Genomic DNA, 21,810 nt, shown 5'->3' on the forward strand with positions numbered 1-21,810 from the left:
CCAAGGACTTCAGCTACCAACCCTTTGGAAGCCATCCACAACCCTGGTTGAACAGGTGTGGCCCCAGAAGAAGAGGTCTCAACAGCTGGCCCCACGTCACCCTCCTTCAGTAGACCTTTGTACATCCCTCAAAGGAGAGGCCACCACTAACTTCTTTGTCCAGGGCCTGGCACATGATAGGTGCTCAATAAATGCTTGCTGGAGAATAGAGTTACCTATTCCTAGATCGGGAAGGAGTCTGGGATGAGGGGCAGATGGGCACGTGTCAGGTACCTAAGGAAGATTATCACGTTACATTTCCGTCCTCACAACCACAGCATAAGAGATGAGTACTGCTGTCTCCGTTTTATGGCCGAGGAAACGGGGGCCCAGGGACATGGAATCATTCGTTCTGGGCACAATGGCAAAAATGAATTTCACCCCTACAAAGGCTAATGCCAACGCCTTCTAAGTCAGGCAGAAAGCCTCGGCCAGGGAGTCAAACCTGGCTCATGTTTGTATGTGAAGTTGTCTTTGCAGTTCAGGCTACTCTCAACAAAAATCCCATAGCCTCGGTGGTTTAAACAACCAAAATTTACTCCTCTCGATCCTGGAGGTTGACAGTCTGAGATCGGGGTTGGGTTCCGGAGGCCTTCCTCCTGGCTTGCTGGCGGCTCTCTCCTTACGGCACCCTCATAGGGTGGAGAGAGAGAGAGAGAGCAAGAACAAGCTCTTCCTCTTCCCATGAGGTATGAATCTCATCATGGGGGCTCCAGCCTCATGACCTAACCACCCCCCAAAGACCCTCCCCTCCCAATATCTTCACATTAGGGCTTCAACATACGAATCTGGGGGAGAACTCAAGCATTCAGTCCACAGCACAAGTTTTATCAGAACACGATTGTGCCCATTCACTTGTGCGTTTTCTAGGATGTGTCTGTGCTACGAGGGCAGTCGGATGAGTACCTGTAGCAGAGACCTTACAGCCTGCAGAGGCAGAAATAATTAATTACTATCTCCTCCTGCATAGGAAAAGGTTGTCCACTCCTGCTCTGGGTCAGGTGCACAACAGACTCTCAATAGCACTGGGGTGACAATGAATCATTAAGCACAGATGACGTGCCAGGTCCTGGGGCTCCAGTGATAAATAGGGGCATACCTTGGAGACCCTGCAGGTTTGGTTCCGGACCACCCCAATAAAGCAAGTCTGGCAACAAGCGAGTCAAACGAAATTCTCGCTTTCCCAGTATATACAAAAGTTCTATTTACACGGTAGTTGATTAAACGTGCAGCAGGATTATGTTTAAAAAAAAAAACACCACACACGTACCTTCATTTAAAGAATACCTCATTGCTACAAAGTGCTAACCATCATCTGAGTTTGCAGCCAACTGTAGTCACTGATCACAAACCACCACAACCAATATCACAATAATGAAAAAGTGAAGTATTGCCAGAGTCGCCAAAACATGACACGGAGACATGAAGTGAGTAAATGCTGTTGGCAAAACAGCACCAACAGCCTTGCTGGATGCAGGGTTGCCACCACCCTTCAGGGTGTATTTAAGAAAATGCAAAATCTGGAAAGTGTGATGAAATAAAGTACAATCAAATGAGACACGGTACCATCCACAGATCTCAGGGGCCGGCAGGAGGGACAGCGACTGGTTAAAGAATCACATCAAAATAGAACTGAGATTTGTGAGAAGGGCTAGAAGCAGTGGTGTGGGGCGTGCAGGGGGGTAACCAGGGGATGCAAGGTGGTCTGGGGGTCAGGCTTGACGCAAGGAGAAGGGATGCATGAGCTGAACCCTCACCAGTGAGTACAAGGCAAGGAGGCAAAGCCGAAGGAGTGACCGCTCCAGACACAGAACACACAGAGGTCCTGGGGCAGGAAAGAGCTGGCTGAGGGACCGAGAGGAGGCTGAGTGAAAGGACATGGCCGAAGGAGAGAAGGGTCTCGGGTGGCCTGGAGGGTCAGCAAGACCACAGGGCGGGGCTGGGGTCTCCGTCCAGAGAGAAGGAGCGGTGTGATCGTGCTGGCCCAGGAAAGGCCCCTCGGGCTGTCAGGCAGGATGGAGCAGCGGGGACAGGGTGGAACAGAAAACCCAGGCCGGGGAGCCCTCTGCTCATCCAGTTCCGAGAAGACAGCAGGTTGGATTGGGGACCCCTGCATGCCAGCTCCCCGGGGGGTTCCCACTTACGGCGTGCTCACTCCAGGCGACGGCGCACCCCTCCACGTTCCCGGGAATGGCCTCACTCTTGTACGGGTGGGTCAGGCCAGCGCAGACCTGGGTGGGGTGGGGGGACACGGGCACACGCCCCCAAAGATGGGTCAGCGGCGGCCAGGGGCCTCCCCCGGCTCCCAGGGCGTCCCGGAGCCCACTCACGTAGGGGTGTCCGGCCTGGTAGCCCAGGACTACGGTCTGCAGGGTCTCCTCCCGGCCATTCAGGACAAGCCTGGTTTCCAGGGAGCATCGCTGGTGGCGCCCATCCGCCGTGAAGGTCTCCTGCAGGAGGAGGCTCTGCGGGATGGGCAGAGGCAAGGGGTGCCTGGCATGGACAGAGGATAACAGGCCGGAGCCATTAAAGCGGCTGGCAGGGGCAGGGGACAGCTGTGCCCCACGAGCTCAGACCGGGCCCGTCACAAGCTTGCAGGGTTGAGACTCTGTCACAGAGAAGAGAACATCAGGACGCACGTGGGCCCTGAGTCTTGCCAACCGACACTCGTTGACCATCTCACGGTGCCCCGGTGACAACCCAGTGAGCTGGGCACGGCGGGGGTCACCGTCCCCCATGGGCAGCAGAGACCCAAGGACAGGCAGCCCCTGGGCCCTGTTACCTTGGGCAGCAGAGGACAGACATGATTGACTTCTGCATGCCTCAGTTTCCCCCCTCCGTGAAATGGGGACTGAAATACTAGCTGCTCCATCCCAACGGTGGTTGGGACCATTGGAGGTAATGTCCGTGCAGTGAATGCAAGCTCCCTAAGGGCAGGAGTCCTGTCCCTTTGGTTCCCTGTTTTCCCAGAAGAGTGCACAGCACGTAGTAGGTGCTCAATAAATATAAATGAACTAAACGAATGAATGAGGCCTATGGAGACGGTGGCTCCTGTCACTTCTCAGTTGCTGTTGTTTTGACAAAAGAGGACTCAGGTCAGGCAGCGGGGTCTGGACCCAGACTGGAGCTCAGGCCGGGTCTGCCGATTTCACCCCCTCCCCACCTCTTATACCCTCCCGACCACAAGCTGTGCCTCCAGGAACTGGAAAGATTCCCCAGAGCAGCTCTCAGGCTAGGGGTGATGACAGGCTTCCGCTCCCAGATGTCATAGCATCCTAATGGAAGGGGGTTAGGGATGCGGGACTTTCAAGGGAGGCAGGCAGCTGGTCTCCGAGCTCTGGGCTCCACCTTGGGCTCCGCAGGCCAGGGTGGGCCTCCCGGGCAGCACGGCTCACCCCGTCCCCCGTGACCCTCCACGCTGCAGAAGCAGAGGCCTGGCAGACGCTGCACGTAAGGGGAAGGGGCCACACGTACCTGAGGAGGAAGGTCCCCTGCTTCTGGTACAACCTCCCGTCGCGAGTCACCTCCTCCAGCTTGCCGTCCAACTCCAGGCCCCGAGGCTGGCCCCTGGTGCCAGTCACCAGAGCCGTCAGCGACACGTGGGTCTTCCGGGGCTGCAACAAGGACCAGGCTGATGGAGAGGGGTGGCCCAGTGGGGACCATCATGCGTGGGGTTGCAAGGGGAGCTCCCACTGCCTGCCCACTGCCCTGGGAGTGGCCACCTGAGGCGGGGCTGCTGACCTGGACCGCAGCCTCACCCAGAGCAGGCCGCAGGGTGGCACGGGTGCACCGCCATGCCTCGCCCTCCCCAGGTGCCCCGCAGGGAATGGTCTAATGCAGCTGATCCTTAGCTAATAGATTTCTTTCATAGATTAAGAGACTGAGCTCAGGAACCCACACGGTCATAGGCTGAGCCAATGGCTCTAAGCAGCCAGAGGGATTTGGGGGTCTCTCAACAGTGCAGTCTCCAGCCTGGGCCCCCTGGACTCACCTGCTCCGTGTGCCTGTAGGCTGCAGTCAAGTTCATCTCCCGCAGGGGGCCCTTCAACCAGCAGTGAACTATCTTAAGGTCTTGGCTGTTCTCTGCGTGGATCTCGTTCTGCACCGTGGCACTCCAGGCTGATTCTACTTCACTCCGGCTGCGGAAGAGGCTCTGTGCCAAGGTCATCACCGTGGATACCTACAGCGAGGAGGGGAGGGCGACCAAAGCCTTTGCACACCCGATGCCCTCCCCCGGGGACGCCCTTTCTCCCCATTCCCACTTGGTGAACTCCTACTCATGCTTCAAAATCCCTCCGATGCCTTCTCTGTGAGGCCTTTCCTGACTGGCACAGGCAGAAATGATTGTTCCCTACAGGGTCTTGAAAAAAGAGGACAACAAACTTCCCTTCAGCTCTCAGCCCTGAGCAGAGAGAGAATCTGAAGCATCAGTTATCAGAGAAGATAATTCCCTTCTCCTTCTTTCCTCTTCGGCTCAAAAAGGGAATATGATCTCACTGGGCCACTGCTATGAGCAAGCAGGGTCTCTGCCCTGAGGGGCACACACCTGCAGGTGGCCTTCTCTCCCTGCACCATCGCTGTAGTCTTTGGAGCCCTGGGAAGAACTGGGTGCTAGTTTGGCTTGTGCTGGAGCTGGCGGGGGTAGAGCGCCGGTAGCCCTGCACCAGGCTTGCACCCCAGCCCACCACCCCTGGGCCAAGCGCCACCGGGAATAGCACGGTGCCAGTACCTCGTAGGCCACTGTGCCCTGTTCCCACAGCTCACAGCCTCACAAGTGGAGGTGATGGGGTCATCGTGGGGTTTAGGCATGACTGGAACCCCCTGCCAAATACTAGAACTCCCTAACACCTTGTCCCAAAGGTCCCTGACCTGGAGCCTCTCCCCAGAGCCCCCTACTGCCAGGCTCCCATTTCAGTGAGGGGCGCCTCCTCCACCTAGCTGCTTGGGGTCATTTATGTCTTGTCTTGAGCTCTCCCCCCACCCCACCCTCCTCTGCCAATCCACCAGCAAATCTGTCAGCAAATACATCGGCTCCACCTTCAAACTAGTCCCAGAATCTGGACACTTGCTACCATCTCCCGGGACAGGCCACCATCAGGCCCCTGGCTGGGGTGTCTGCACGAGGTGGCTGGCTGACCCCACCTCGCACTCTTGTGCTGGCTCGATCCGCTACACAGTGGCCTCTTGACAGTCCCCAAGCTCTCCGGCAATGCCCTGCTCCTCATGCCTCCACCCTGCTACCACTCAGCCCTGGCCTCAGAGGGGACTACGCTGTCCCCAGATGGGCCCATGGAGCTGCCTCCTTCTGGGTCCCAGTCAGGCCCTGACCTCCTGCTGTGTCCACTCATCATCCCAACATGGGAAGAGGATATGTGCCAGGCTCCCTCGGGTGACTCCTGGGAAATCTTTCATGGGTTGGATTTCTCCTAGACTATTATGCTTCAGAGATGCTGGAGAAGCTTCTCAAGGATACCCTACAGCTGGTATAAAACGGACCTTGAAGTTTTCATTCGGTTTTCAGCAAAAGCCTGATGTCTACTTGTTTCAGAGTTCCCCTTCAACATTCTTTCATCTTTTAATCTAACAGCTGCTAAGCAAGAATATGGGAAATTGAGACTGAGGGGCGTGGTCTGCTGTTCCAAATTCACTTGGTAACTAATCCTGAAGACTGTAAGTACTGGGTCATCCAACCTGCCCACATCTAGGCCTGGGTGTTCTCCCTCTGCAGGCAAGAAATTCTACATGGCAAGGAACTAGGCTCCTGGGCTGGAGTCCATCTGTGGGGTGGCGAGCAGGGGGCGTGACTGGGCATGCTCACCCGGAGGTAAGTGGTGGCCGGGGTATAGATGTGAATCTTGCCCTCCCTGTCGAGGCCTTGGCCCCTGAAGGCCACGTTCATCACCAGGTTCTTGAGGGTCCAGGCCTTGCCCAGCGTCAGCTCCAGGATGGCCTGGAATGTGGGACGGTGGGGCCAGTACAGCCTGTGAGCCACAGAGATCATCAGCCAGGGACTATCCAGGTTCAAAGCACCTGCAAGAGGTAGAGGGGGAGAAGCAGGTACAACCGGTAGGAAAATAACTATTGGCAGGTACCAAGAGGTGCCCGTAGCCTCCTCACAGCTACTCTGGGCATGTCTCAAAACTGGCAATGACTGGGATGGGACAGGAGGGAACTTTACAGAATGCTGGTAATGTGATAGGGGCAACACAGGTGTGTGCACCTGTCAAAACTCATTAAATAGTACCCTGGAGATGTGTGCGTCCCACTCGAGTTACCACCACCCATATTGAAACGCTTAGGGATGACATGTACGAGTGTCTACAGCTTGCCTTGAACTGCACCAACAAATAACATGGATGGATAAGTGGATAGAAACATGTGAGTAAAATGTTAACAGTAGAACCTGGGTATGAGTTGGTTGGTGTGAACGATATAATCCACTGCACTTTTCTGTGGGTTTGGTGATTTTTTGTAGGGACATGATGGACAAAAGAAAGGCACAAAGAGCCGGGAAGGGAGCACAGGAGTGTGGTAATGAAGAATGTGGCCTTTACTCTCCAAGCTGTGGCCTCTTTGAGCCTGTGCTGCCATCATCTGTAAAATGGGTTCAGTAAGACTGCTCACTGGGTTTTGGGACAGAGGAAGCACTGGTTAAGAAGAGTAAATACCATCACCACCACCACCATCATCATCATCATCAAAAAGGTAACATTCAACATAAGCTTTTGCCCTTTCCACGATCAACTAAAAGCAGGTCTCAGAACCCCACTCATATTTTGTCATGAATACCCCAATTCATTCAAGGACTAATTCAGCCAGTATTGCTTGGGACACTTGGGATATATAGTGAACAAGCCAACACAGTTGCTGCCTTCATATAACTTGCAGCCCAGGGCTGGTGGATGGCAGGAGGAACAGATCTTGAACAAATAAACAAATAATGAGACCTAAGTAAACAATGCTGAGTGCTATGAAGGAAAATGAAGGGGGAGTTTGATGAGGAGGTCAGTCAAGTTTTCCACGAAGTACTGACAATTGAGCAAAGGTCAGCCCAGCCAAGGTTTCCATGAGAAAGGGACATTCGAGCAAAGACCCACGTGAAAAGCAGTGGGAGTCTATCAAAGGTGAGGGCAACCTCCCGCCTGTTGGAGACGGAAGATTTACCGTCTGAGAAAAGTGAGGCAGAGAGGCCTGGATGCAGGGAGACCAGGCAGGTTGAGGGCAGAGGGTGAGAACAGGGAGATGCTGAATAGAGTAGCCCAGGGCCCTGCCCCTGTGCACCCCTCCCACAGGGGATGGGAAGACTGCTCGAGGAAAGAACAGAATGAAAAAGAAAGGTTCACAGATAGAGGCCCCAGGGGTCCCCATTCAAGTGCTTGACAGGGGAACCCATCAGTCAACAAGTGTACCCCCAAACACATGGGGAGCTTCTTCCAAATAAGTTCTGAGCTGCCGATTCTTAAACATAGCACATACCTAAGTCTTGCCTGGTATTTGAGGAAAGCCACTAATAGGAATTCAGAAAAAAAAGTTAAAAGAAACTCAGGGAGAACAGATCAAAGTCCCCAAATTCTGTAACTTCTACTCTTAGAGAAGTAAGAGAAGGCGTTTTCATGGAGCAGGATACTATAAGAAAAGAACTCTTAGGAACCAAAAAGAGCTATCTTTTTTGGAAATATAAGCTCTCTTTTGGGAATATAAGCTAGCCAAAATTAAAATGTAGTAGAAGGGCTGGCAGATGAAGTTGAGGAAAGAAGTCCTCAAAACAGAACAATGTATGGCTCAGTGGTTGAGCAGCTCAGGTCATGATCCTGGGGTCCTAGGATCGAGTCTCACATCAGGCTCCCCACAGAGAGCCTACCTCTCCCTCTTCTTCTCCCTCTGCCTATGTCTCTGCTTCTCTCTCTCTCTCTCTCTCATAAATAAATAAAATATAAAAACAAAAACCAGAACAAAAAGATAAGAAGATAGAGCAAAGAAGAGAGAAGAAAAAAAAGTAGAGGTTCAATTTCTGAGGATCAACATCTGACCCACAGGAATTTCAGAACACAGAGGAAACTACAAGAAAATCACCCTGACCCAAATGACGTTTCCAAATTGAAAGGATCAAAGTGCCCAGGACAATGGATGAAAGCAGATGCGCACGAGGGCACATCATAAAATTTGAGGACACTTGGAATACAGAGATGTTCCTAAAAGCTTCCAGAGAGTGAGAAGTTGGGCACATACAGAGGACGATGGACCAGAAATAGCATCTTAACTATTTGAAATGACACTGGAGCGATGTCCTCAAAATCCTAAGGGGAAAACTAGAATTCTCTACTCAGGCAAATTACCCAGGCAAATCAAAACAGTTTAAACATTTAGGAGTGCAAAATGTTTACATCCTATTATGGGTTGAATTATGTCACTCTGAAATATACAAAATCCCAATCCCCCAGTATATCCCAGAATGTGACCTTATTTGGGAACGAGGCTATCACAGATATAAGTAGTTATAATAAGGCCATACTACAGTAGGGTAGACCCTAAAACCAATAGGACTGGTGTCCTTAAAAGAAGAGGGAAGTTTGAACACAGACACATGTGACAACAGAGACAGAGATGAGAGCAATGTCGCTCCAAGTAGCAATGGCCACCATCAGGAGCTAGGAAGAAGCAGGGAAGATTTCTACCCAGAGTTACAGAGGGGGCATGGCCCTGACGACACCTTGAACTCAGAATTCTAGTCTCTAGAACTGGTGAGAGAATACATTTCTGTTGTTTCAAGCCACTCAGTTTGTGGTCATTTGTTAAAACAGTCCTAGGGAACAAATACAGTTCTCTCTCAGGAAGCTACTGGAAGATATGCTCAATCAAAACAAAAGAGTAAACCAAGAAAAAAGATGACGTGAATGCAAGAAACAGGGCTGTGACCCCAGAGAAGTGGAAGGAATTCCTGGGATGATGGGAAAGGGATGTGCCAGAACCACAGCTATGCAACTGGTCTACACTGAAGCAGAAAAACAGAAGATCTAGGAAGACGGTCTCCAAGAAAGATATGAGAATTAACTGAAGCTGATACATAATCTGATGTGTTTGATCATCTGGAGAAGAGTTTGAGACTTGTGCTAAACATTCAGGAATAATTATTAAGAGGAAAATAGAAAATTAGTCAAAAGGGGGGAAAAAGACAATTATAACTCCAGGAAAAATTAAAGTTAGAATCATAGTATACCATGTATCTCAGCTATGAAGGACATTCATAGAGTCACAATTAAGTAAATATTGAATATTCACAAACGAACTCTTTTAGGGGGACAAAGGGAAAGAGATATTTGAAAAGAACTGGTTTAAGAGTTAAATTTTCATCCTTTATGGTAAGAAATATATGGAGAATGGCCTAAAAAAGAAAAAGAAATAGAATTGTAGTAGTATTTTAAGAGCCAAAGGACTTAGCAAGAAATAGCTAACAGAATTTACAGTACTTCTTGCTATTTTAAGCAAAACTTTGGACAGGAAGACATGAAGCAGAAGATCGCTGTATTTGTTATAGACTAGGTTAAAAAAAAACTTTTATTTTTTTTTTATTTTATTTTTTTTTTATTTTTATTTTTTTTTTTGGTTAAAAAAAACTTTTAAAGAATTATTTCAGGTACACACATGAGAACATAGGATCATAAGCCCCTATTGTAATACCCACCTTCAACAATGATCAACTCATAGTTTCGACTTTATTTTTCAAACAATGTATTGCTAATATAAAAATAAAATTAATTCAAAGATAAATTATGGCAAATCCTTTATTTATTTATTTATTTATTTATTTATTTATTTATTTTTTATTTTTTATTTATTTATTTATTTCAAAGCCATTTTTTAAAAGTGAGAGAGTGTTCCAGGAAGAGGATACAGCAACTGCAAAGGCCGTAAGGTATGCTTAGGGGAATAGAAAAGAGGCCAGTGGGGCTGCACGATAATTGGTAACAGGGAAAGTGAGATAAGATAAGACTGGAGAATTAGAGAAGGGGCTGTAATGTAGAGTTCTAACATTAAGCAGTCAAGATATAATTTTAAGCGTCATGGGACACATGGAAGGTCTGAGTCTTTCTTGAATGGGAGAAGATATTTATAAATGACACATCAGATACAGTGCTAGTATCCAAGATCTATAAAGAACTTACCAAACTCAACACTCAAAAAAAAAAAAATCCAATCATGAAATGGGCAAAAGACATGAACAGAAATCTCACAGAGGAAGACATCGACATGGCCAACATGCACATGAGAAAATGCTCTGCATCACTTGCCATCAGGGAAATACAAATCAAAACCACAATGAGATACCACCTCACACCAGTGAGAATGGGGAAAATTAACAAGACAGGAAACCACAAATGTTGGAGAGGATGCGGAGAAAAGGGAACCCTCTTGCACTATTGGTGGGAATGTGAACTGGTGCAGCCACTCTGGAAAACTGTATGGAGGGTCCTCAAGAAGTTAAAACTAGAGCTACCCTACGACCCAGGAATTGCACTGCTGGTGATTTACCCCAAAGATACACATGCAGTGAAACACGGGGACACCTGCACTGCAATGTTCACAGCAGCAATATCCACAATAGCCAAACTGTGGAAGGAGCCATGACGTCCTTCGACAGATGATGGATAGAGGAGATGCGGCCTATATATATGATGGAACATTACTCAGCCATCAGAAAGGACGAATATCTACCATTTACATCAACATGGATGGACCTGGAGGGTATTATGCTGAGTGAAGTAAGTCAATCAGAGAAGGACAATTATCATATGGTTTCACTCATACATGGAATATAAGAAAGAATGAAAGGGATCATAAGGGAAAGGAGGGAAACTGAGTGGGGAAAAACAGAGAGGGAGACAAATCGTGAAAGATTCCTAACTCTGGGGGGGGCAAAAAGGGTTGCAGAAGGGGAGGTGGGTGGGGAGATGGGGTAACTGGGTGACAGGCATTGAGGAGGGCACATGATGAGATGAGCACTGGGTGTTATATATATGTTGGCAGATTGAATTCAAACAAAATTTTAAGAATAAAATAAAGGTCTGAGTCCTGACAGCCAGGCAAAAACAAAGGGGGGTATTCCAGGTAATGAGCACAGGTTGAGCAAAGGCCCAGGGGCCAGAAATCTTAACTGCCAGCCAGAGTCTCCCTAGGTGACACTCACCTTCCCACTTCCACAGGGTAGCTCGAGACGTGTCTTTCCACCGCAAGCCTGCCACAAAGGGCAGCCGCCCATTGTACTGCACCTTCAGGTGTGTGCTGCTCTCCATGTGTGGCTGGCGAAGGCTCGAGTGATACATCTGCAGACGGTAATCCACCTGCCTCTCGGTCACCTGTAGCACAAACTGGAGAAGACCCAGCCCAAGGCGCTAATCAGATCATTCCGCTCCCAACCTAGAACATTCCACTGGCTCACCACAATGGCTAGGGGTTGGCCTGAGTTCCCTGCGTTATCAGGAACTGCCCGGCCCACTCCCAAAGAATCCCTGGACCCACTAGCAGTTGCTTCCCGTTGCCCCTGGAAACCATTAATCTACTTTCTGTTTCTATGGATTTGCCTATTCTGGACACTTTGTATAAGTGGAATCATATACTACGTGGCCTTTTGTGTCTGGCTTCTTTCACTTAGCATGATGATTTCAAGATTCACACACGTTGCTTTTTAGCATGTATCAGAACTTCATTCCTTTTTATTGCTGAACAATATTCTATTGTATAGATAAATCATATTTTATCTATTCATTGTTGAAGAGCATTTGTGTTGTTTCCCCTTTGCAGCTTTTATGAATAATACTCTATAAATATTCCACACAGGTTTGTGTGAACATAGGTTTCCAACTCTCTCAAGCACCTAGGAGTAGAATGGTTATGTCATATGGGAACTCTGTTCTTAACATTTTAAAGATATACCAAACTGTATTTCCATATCGTTGCACCATTTTGTGATCCCACCAATATATGAGAGTTCCAACTTCTCCACATCCTCACCAACACTTATTATTGTCGTTTTTGTTTTTAGCCTTGCTAGCGGGTTTGAAGCAGTATCTCCCTGTAATTTTTATTTTTATTTCCCTAATCACATAGAGCATCTTTTCATGTGCTTATTGGCCATTTGTATACCTTTTGTGGAGAAATATCTATTTAAGTCTTTTGTCTGGTTCCTGTTAAGTTGTAAGAGTTGTTTATATATTTAGGGTAAAAATCCCTTATAAGACATGTAATTTGTGCATGTTTCTTTCCACTGTGTGGGCTACTTTGCTTTTTTGATAGAATCTTTGGAAGCACAAAGCTGATGAACCCCAATTTATCAACTTTTGTGTTTGTTAATATACTCTTAGTGTCATGTAGCTCAGAAATCCCACCCTAGGGACACCTGGGTGGCTCAGTGGTTGAGCGTCTGCCTTAGGTTCAGAGCATGATCCTGGGGTCCTGGGATCAAGTCCTGCATCGGGCTCCCCACATGGAGCCTGCTTCTCCCTCTGCCTGTGTCTCTGCCTCTCTCTGTGTGTCTCTCATTAATAAATAAATAAAATCTTTAAAAAAAAAACCAACCTATTCTAAGGTCATAAAGATTTACTTTTATGTTTTCTTCCAAGAGTTTTATAGTTCTTAAATTTAGGTCTATGATCCATTTTGCATTAGTTTTTTTCTAAATGGTATTAAGTAAGGGTCCAAATTCATGATTTTGCACATGGATATCCAGTTGTACCAGCACTAGCTGTCGAAAAGGCTATTCCTTCCCCTTCTTCAATGGTCCCAGCAGCTTTGTCAAAAATCAACTAACTATAAATATCTCTGGATATTTTGGGTTTATCTCTGGACTCGCAATTCTACTCCATTGGTCTGTATGTCTATCCTATGCCACTACCATGCTCTTTGTTAACATTGCTTTGTAGTAAGTTCTGAAATTGGGAAGTAGGAGTTCTCCAACTTTGTTCATTTTTTTCAAGGCTGTTTTTCTGGGTCCCTTGCAATTCCATAGGAATTTTGGGATCAGCTTGTTCATTCATTCATTCATTCATTTCTTTCAACCATGTTTTGTGGTTTTCAGAGTATTTGTTTTATGTTCTTTTGTTACATTTATGCTGAAGTATTTATCCTTTTTGACACCATTGCCAATGGAATTCTCAATTTCACTTTCAGCATTTTCACTGTTAGTGTAGAGAAATACAACTTGACTTTCATATATTTATCTTGTCTGCTGCAACTTTGAAGAACTCATTTATTGGTCTAATAGATTTTGTGTGTGTGTGGATGTGTAGATTCATTAGGATAGTCCACATATAATGTCAGCTGTAAACGGAAATAGTTTCACTGCTTCCTTTCCAATCTGGATGCCTTTTATTTCTTTTCTCCTCGACTAATCATTTAGTAAATTATTTGCTAGTAATTTAATTGGGGCACAATCCAGTCCAGGCAAGAGGTTAAGAGCCTAAGGTGTGCAATGAGACTTACTAGAGTGTCCATTCCAATTCAGTCACATAGTAGCTGTGAGACCTCAGATTAGACTGTTTTCATAATTTCCCCTCTGCAGAGTGAGGATAGTGGTTATGTCACAGGGGTTAAATGAGATAATACAAACAACATATCTGAAACATAGCCTGGCAATAATAAATGGTTCATCACTGCTCTCTCTGCCCTTTCCTCTTCTGTTCACTGTCAACTTCTTAAGGATAAATAATATCTCATACTCATCTCCTCAGAACCTAGCATGGTGCCTGCCACACTTCAAAAGGCTTGCAGAAACTCTGCCAATCTTTAATCTCTTCACTAAACCCTTGGGACCAGAAGCTTTCCAGAAATAAGAAATTTTTCCTATTTAGAATAGTAACATAATGCATGTACTACAATTATATAAAAAAAACTATCAAGTCAAAATTCTAATTTTTATTTTTTTAATATTTTATTTATTTATTCATGAGAGACACAGAGAGAGGCAGAGACACAGGCAGAGGGAGAAGCAGGCTCCCAGCGAGGAGCCAGATGTAGGACTCGATCCCACGATCCTAGAATCATGACCTGAGCCAAAGGCAGATGCCCAACCACTGAGCCATCCAGGTGCCCCGAAATTCTAATTCAAAAAAAAAGAAGTCAAACGATACAAAAAAGCTGTCCATGGAAAGGGTAATGCAAAGGCAGAAGAAATACAGAAAAGATGGTGCTCAGCCTTATTAAGTGATCAGGGAAATGCAAATTCAAATAATGAGATAGCCTTTCCATCCATATCAGCAATGTTTTTCAAATGTTAAAAGTCAGGTCTTGGTGAGGGTATGGAAATTGCTCCCCTTGGACATGGCTGGAGGGGTGGGTGATTGATTCATTGTAGAAGCCAAACTGTTCAAAAGGCAGCAAATTAAAAATACATGAATTCCAAAACCCAGAAATTGTGCATTATGACATGTGCCCCAGAAAGCCTGCCGCACATGTGCCCAGAAAGTCATGCCCAAGGACGTTCAGGCATGCACCACCAGAAACCACAAGCGTGAAATGGCTAAACAAGATGCAATATAGATACCTATGGAGCATGATGCTGGGGTTTAAGAGCATGAAGTAGATCTCTACAACGTAACAAGAAAGTTCTCCAACACCAGTAGCCGAAGGATGCACACAGCAAGACTCACCAACCAAAACTAAGTGCCCGTGACTGGTGCACAGAGCAAAGGAACAGAAAGAGATCTTCTTACCAGCACCCTAGAATATAATTGCTCTTTCCTCCAGGTAGCTGAGGAGGGAGCTGGGATGGAAGACGGAAACTGAGAAAGGAATTTTAGCTTCATTTCAAATGTTATTTTTTTTCCCCACAAGGAGAATTTATTCAGACAGTTTTGATATTTAAAAGCAATTTAGAAAAATAAAATAAAATAAAATAAAATAAAATAAAATAAAATAAAAGCAATTTAGTACTTGGGAGTAAAGTTACAAGGAGGCCAAAGGCTTGTATGCTGGAAATTACAAAACGTGGCTAGAAGAAATCAGAGGAGGAAGGAATACGTAGAAAGACGTCCAGTGTTCATAGATGGAAAGATTGCTAAGGTGTCAGTGCCACCCAGAGTAATCTATGAATTTGACTTGATCCCTATCAAAATTGCAAAAAATGAGTGGGAAATATCAGAAAGGGAGACAGAACATGAAAGACTCCTAACTCTGGGAAACAAACTAGGGGTGGTGGAAGGGGAGGAGGCGGGGGGTGGGGGTGACTGGGTGACGGGCACTGAGGGGGGCACTTGACGGGATGAGCACTGGGTGTTATTCTATATGTTGGCAAATTGAACACCAATAAAAAATAAATTTATAAAAAAAAATTGCAATGGCATTTCCGTGTGTGTGGCAGAAACAGAAGAATCCATCCTAAAATTCTTATGGGATCTCAAGGGACCCCGAACAGCCCAGACAATCTTGAAAAAGCAGCACAAAGTTGGAGGTCTCACAAAACTACAGTAATCAAAACAGTATGGCGGGGACATAAATATGACATACAGACCAATGGAACAGAACGGTGCCCCAAAATAAACTCTCACATTTGTGATCAAATGATTTTCCACAAGCCCGCCAAACCCACTCCACGGCAGGGGGTGGGGTGGGGAGAGCACAGTCTGTTGGACACATGGGGCTGGGACCACTGGACATCCACAGGCAAGAGACCGCAGCTGGATGTTTCCATATACCACACACAAAAATTAATTCAAAATGCATCAAAAGCCTAAATGTTAAGCACTGAAACTAGAAGATCTTTAGAAGAAAGCAGAGGGGAGAAACTACAACATTGGATTTGGCCAGGATTTCTTAGTTACGCCCAAAACACAGGCCACAAAAGTAAAAAGAGCTTGATCAGACCACCTGCATACGTAAAACTTTTGCATGTCAAAGGACGCTGTCAACAGATAAAAGGCAATCCGTGGAATGGGAGAGCATATTTGCAAACCATGTATCTGACAAGGAGTTAATATCCAGAGTCTGTAAAGAATCTTGTATCTCAATAACAACAAAGCAAGCAACCGGATTCAAAAATGGGCCAAGGACTTAAACAGATATTTCTCCAAAGAAGATAAACCAATGGCAGACAAGGGCATGAAACCATCTCAGCATCACTCTTGAGGGAAATGCCAATCAAAACCCCAATGAGAGGGGAATCCCTGGGTGGCTCAGCGGTTTAGCACCTGCCTTTGGCCCAGGGCGTGATCCTGGAGTCCCAGGATCGAGTCCCAGGTCGGGCTCCCTGCATGGAGCCTGCTTCTCCCTCTGCCTGTGTCTCTGCCTCTCTGTATGTGTGTCTTTCATGAATAAATACATAAATAAAATCTTAAAAAAAAAAAACAATGAGGGGATGCCTGGGTGGCTCAGCAATTGAGCACCTGCCTTCAGCCCAGGGCGTGATCCTGGAGTCCCAGGATCGAGTCCCACATCAGGCTCCCCACACGGAGCCTGCTTCTCCCTCTGCCTATGTCTGTGCCTCTCTCTGTGTCTTTCATGAATAAATAAATAAAATCTTAAAAAAAAAAACCCACAACGAGGCACTACCTCACATCCATTAGTATGGCTACCATCAAAAACCACAGGTGGGATGTCTGGGTGGCTCAGTAGTTGGCTGCCTCTGGCTCAGGGCGTGATCCCGGGATCGAGTCCAGCATTGGGCTCCCTGCAAGGAGCCTGCCTCTCCCTCTGCCTGTGTCTCTGCCCCTCTCTGTGTGTCTCTCGTGGATAAATAAATAAAATCTTAAAAAAAAAAAACCCACAGGAAATAAGGAGTGCCAGGGAACACATAGACATCAGAACCCTCGCACACTGCTGGTGGGGCTATAAAACACGCAGTTGCTGTGGAAGTCAATAGGGTGGCCCCTCAAAAAATGAAAAATACAACTACCCCACGATCTATCACTGCACTTCTGGGATGATATACCCCAAAGAATGAAAAGCAGGGGCTCGCACAGATACTCATACACCCATATTCACAGCAGCCAAACCACGGAAACAACCCAGGTGTTGGTTGGATCATCAATAGACGGATGAACCGAATGTGGTGCACACATATGACGGGCCATTATTCAGCCTTAAAGGGAGGACATTCTGCCCCACGCTACAGCGTGGATGAACTTTGAGGACTTTATGCTGAAGTGAAATAAGCTGGTCACAGAGACACAAATACCGCATGATTCCACTTAAACGAGGTACCCAGGGTCAGGCTCAGAGATGGAAAGTAGAATGCTGGGGCCAGGCCCCAGGGGGAAGTGGGGAGTAGGGAGTCATTCCTGAGCAAGGACAGAGTTTCACTTTCATAAGATGAAAATGTTCTGGGGACGGAGGGCGGTGACAGCTGCACAACAATATGAATGTGCTTAATGACACCGAACCGTACACCTAAAAACAGCAGAAGTGGTCGATTTTATGTTCTGTGTATTTGATCATAATTTTTAAACAAAATTAAAAATTTAAAAACAAATGCCCTAGGCACGTGCCTTGCAAGAGCACATCGTCTGTTCAGCTAAGCACTGGCTTGTATGTTTTACCAGAAAGAGCTAACCCTAAACCTCCGGGAAAACCTGAAAACGCATCTAGAGTTGGAAATCTGTGTTTCCCAAGCCCCCTGGCACATAGCCGATGGCAAAGATCCTTGCAGATGAGCCCCCCCGCCCCCCAGCAGTCCTCGACAGGCCAGCAGATGTTGGACCCCCCTGGGACACGAGGACCGGAGGTGGGAGGTGGTAAGGTCACAAGGCTGAGTTTTAGCTCCAGCATTCTTGCAACCAAGGCCTCCAGGGACACGTGGGGAGCCGGGCGGGAGGCCCAGCTGCCACCCCGGGAGCTGAAGCTCTGCAGAGGTTGGGCTTACCTCCGTGAAGTAATTGCTCAAGGCCGGGCCTGAGTCGTTCTGGAAGGTCTGGCTGACGCGGAGCCGCCTCTTATTGCTGCTCTCATTCCAGTGCTCCCCGTAGCTCACCTCCAATTGTGAGTGTAGGTGGCCCAAGCCCTCCTGGTGCCGGAGCTGAGCCTGGGGACACACCCGACCCAAGAGATGCCCGAGAAAGCCTTGTGTGCCCCGTCCCTGGGCTTCCTTGCCGCTGCCACCCTAGGGGATGCAGGCTTGCTTCCCCGGGAAGACAGTACTGGAGGAGGTGACTTTTTTTTTTTTTTTGCATGGATTCTGATTTTGTAAAATAGTGCATCAGAATATGGTTCGTCTTCCTGACTGTGTTGTTGGTAGCCCTTAAATCCTGAGCTGGAGGTGAGGGACTCAGGCCCGCCCGCATCCTGCTCCAGGCCTTGATAAGGGGCTGGAAAAGCCAGCAGCCGTGGGGAAATGACTCTTGATCTGCTTCATACAAACCCACAACTCCCTGCCCCCGCCTCTCCCACAGCAGCCTCTGGCTCCCTGGATAGAATCTAAGTGGGTCAGGGTTTTGCCCCTGCTGTCCTGCTGCCCTCTCCTATCTCCGAACAGCAGGTCAAGGCAACTGCATTCATTCATTTATTCCCAAGTACCAAGTAGTACTATGCCCAGCACTGGACATCAGACACCCAAGGATAAAAAATCAAGAAGACCCCGCACTCATGGGGGTGACAATCCAGCAGGAGAGGCAAATGTGTGATAAGATGAACAAAAGCGCGGCTGCTTGCTTCTCCCTCCCGCTCACCCTGCCAGCCGCTCTGGTGAACTGCTAGCTCCCATCATCCCGTTTCTCCCTCCTGTCCCAGGACCTTTGCACTTGCCATTCCCCCTGCCTGCAGCATGCTTCCGTAGGAACAGAACTGTTGCGTGCTTTCATTTTCATCTTAAAATCTGTTTTTCCCAAAGACTTCCCCATTGCCCCTTCCAAAGTAGACTGCCTGCTGTCACGCTTGCTCAGCCTCTGTCCTGAACCACCCACGTCTCTTACGGCTCCTCTGGTTTGGTCTCTCTCTCTCTCTGTGCCCCCGCCCAGCAACGGGATGGCACAGACCAAGTGCTGCCGTGAGCACGGCCCTCTCTGAGACGGCTGGACCTATAGCAGGTGTTCAATAAACACCCAGGGAACCAAAGCTCGGAAGCCTGAGACTGAGGCTGCAATTCCAGCTCTGTTCCCACGCCCGACCTTGAGCAAACCAGTCTCTGTGAGGATGAGCTCCGGGCTGTCCCCAGATCACCCCCTCCCCCGGCCAGGGCACCCACCTTGTGGCTGAGCGCTGGGATCTGGGTGCAGTGGAGCTCATGGTCCAACTCCAGCTCATAGGCCCCCTCTGAGCCACTGTGCGCCCGCAGCTTCTGGCTGGTGCTGCACTCGTGTGCCAGCTGCCTCGCCTGACCTGTGCGGGGCAACCCAGAGCCACCTGCCGGCCTCTGCCAGCAGCCCTCCATCCCGATTCCAGGGAGGGGAGCGTGCAGCCCAGCTCGGCACCCCCTCAAACCCCTGCTCCAGATCCCCTCTGCTTAGTGTCACTCATTGGAACCTACTGATGGAGAGTTTTAAAAGACAGGTCTACACACACACACACACACATACACACACACACACACACACACACACACTTTTTTTTTTTTTTTTAACTGCCCAGCTAAGTGCCCAGTTCTGTTCAGAGTCAATGAGATCCCTAAGTGGCTAAGGGACAGTGTGGTGAGGGCAAGACAAGGTGGCACCTCAGCCCGCAGAGCCAGAGCCCCGGGAGATGCTGCACGTCCTGCCACCCCCCACCTCGCCCCCAGCCCCGCACACCTGCCGTACCCAAGAGGCCGTACTTGATCCTCAGGGAGCTGGTCCAGAGGCGGCTGTGCCGCTGCAGCGAGCCCAGGACGTGCAGTCCCACGGAACCCGGCACGGACAGCTCGCCGCCCAGGGCCACCACCTGCAGCCCATCCTCTGCCTTCCTCTCTAGCAGCACTGCGGGCGGGGGGGGGGGGGGGGGTGTGCAGGGAGTGAGAGGGACAGATGCCACATGGCTGTGGCCCACACCCTAGGGGACACCCCAGCCCCAGCACGAGCAAGGAACCTCCCAGGGGGCCCCGGGGTGGGGGATCCTGGTGCAACCCATGCCTGAGTCCCTGCCGAGGAACTTTGGTGTCAGAGCACTGACAGCGTTACTTGGTGACAACGGTCGGTGGCCCGAAAGGCACTTTTGCGGGTCCAGGCCAAAATTTTTAAATCACATAGAAGAAAACACAATAGAACAGATGAGAAAGGACAGTGCCTCGGAGGCCATCTGGTACAGCTCACCTTCTGAAACCTGTGTCTGCTACCCTGACATTTATCCAGATCACATGGGTATCGCTAGGCCCTGACAATGCCCACCGTGCCCATGCCGGGTGCCCTGCAGCCCTGGCCCCTGACATCATTCCTTGGAATCTCCCAGAACAGCCCACGGGGAGCATAGCCAGGGGGCCGCACCCCAGCTCTGGCATCGGGGCAGGCATCCATCAGACCGGCTGTGCCCAGGCCAGGCGGTGGGTTCAAGGTTTAAACCGTGTCCTGAGCAATTTGGGTTCCACTGCCACATGTGTGTTTTAGTACAGAATCAAAATAGTCTGAAAGTTGCTGTTTGGGAGCTCATGGAGGGCAGTCGGTGTTGGAGGGCGCCTCAGGGGTCTGAAGGGTGGTTGTGCACAGATACAGGGCCTAGATTTTCCTGTGGGTGGGAGGTTAACACTGGCAGGTCGAGGAGATGGGGATCCATGGGGGGGTATCAGCCCTCCCCCTCCTACAGCCTGCCCACTGAAGACAGGGAGTGGCAGGAGGGAGTCCCTCTTCCTTTTTTTTAAAAATAATATATATGTATTTTTAAGATTTTATTTACTTCTTTTAGAGACACAGAGAAAGAGAGTGAGCAGGGCTGGAGGGAAAGGGAGAGGGAGAAGCAGACTCCTCGCTCAGCACAGAGCCCAATGTGGGACTCGAGATCATGACCTGAGCGGAAGGCGGACGCTGAACCAACGGAGCCACCCAGGTGTCCCAGTGCAGGTGGAGGAGGGGCCCCTCTTCCTACCTGACAGGTGGGCCTGGTCGCTCAGCAGGTTGCTCAGCGAGACGGAGAAGGCCAACTTGCTGCCCGCCTGCTGGCTGAGGTTCCCAGTGAGGACCACAGGGCTGCCCGCCGTCACCAGTTTCACCTCCAGCTGGGCCTCAAACAGCTGGGCCTCACTGCCAGCTGCTGGCCACAGGTCACTCCGTCCCTGGAAAGACCCCAGCGTCACCTGGGCGGGGTGTGGGGTGGGGGCTGGGCCGGCAGGCCTGGCTCTGCCCACGAGAACTGAGATTGGACACAGGACAGAGCTTAGCTGACGGGCCCTGGGCTGGTCCTTCTCCCAGTTCTTACACTTGCTCTTTATCCAGGTAGGTAGTCCAGGGAGTAAGTTCAGGTGTAAATGCGAAGGACTCGTCCCCTTCGCCCCTTGCTCTCAGCAGCCAGCTCCGGGCCAGCCCTCCCTGCAGAATACTCTGGAACCTGACCCCTTGGGCCACCCCCACCCCCACCCTGGCTTGAGCCCTGGCCATCAGCACCTGTGTCACTGCAATGTCCTCCTGCCAGCTGTCCAGGCTCCCACCTTGGCCCTGACGTCTCTTCTCCACCCAGCTACCAGAGTGACCCCTTTGAGACAACGTAGGATCCTACACTCCCGTCTTCCTCAGAGTAAAAGTCCACCCAAAGGACACGTGGACAGTCCAAGACACACTACGTCACCGCACTGGAGAATCCCTAAGCAACGACAACTGTCATCCCTAACAGCTGCTCCCAACTGTAGACCAACCCAACAGACCTCTGCTGACCGCCAGCTGATCTCTTTAC

At 49.2% G+C, this 21,810-nt stretch overlaps 1 protein-coding gene across 1 annotated transcript in view; it reads right to left on the bottom strand.

Annotated features, from left to right (window-relative positions):
* The window catches only part of LOC144318994 (uncharacterized), a 143,575-nt gene that overhangs the window by 75,290 nt on the left and 46,475 nt on the right, over positions 1–21,810 (bottom strand). Inside the window, exons 24-33 of the mRNA XM_077906642.1 lie at positions 21,010–21,196; positions 19,755–19,910; positions 19,205–19,338; positions 17,888–18,046; positions 11,225–11,405; positions 5,858–6,069; positions 4,031–4,219; positions 3,514–3,653; positions 2,370–2,532; positions 2,184–2,270 (exon numbers count right to left, since the gene is read on the bottom strand). Coding sequence (XP_077762768.1) covers positions 2,184–2,270; positions 2,370–2,532; positions 3,514–3,653; positions 4,031–4,219; positions 5,858–6,069; positions 11,225–11,405; positions 17,888–18,046; positions 19,205–19,338; positions 19,755–19,910; positions 21,010–21,196 — 1,608 coding nt within the window. The remainder of the gene's footprint in view (positions 1–2,183; positions 2,271–2,369; positions 2,533–3,513; positions 3,654–4,030; positions 4,220–5,857; positions 6,070–11,224; positions 11,406–17,887; positions 18,047–19,204; positions 19,339–19,754; positions 19,911–21,009; positions 21,197–21,810) is intronic.

This window comes from Canis aureus, chromosome 8 (assembly GCF_053574225.1).
Source record: "Canis aureus isolate CA01 chromosome 8, VMU_Caureus_v.1.0, whole genome shotgun sequence".
Taxonomy (NCBI): Eukaryota; Metazoa; Chordata; class Mammalia; order Carnivora; family Canidae; genus Canis; species Canis aureus.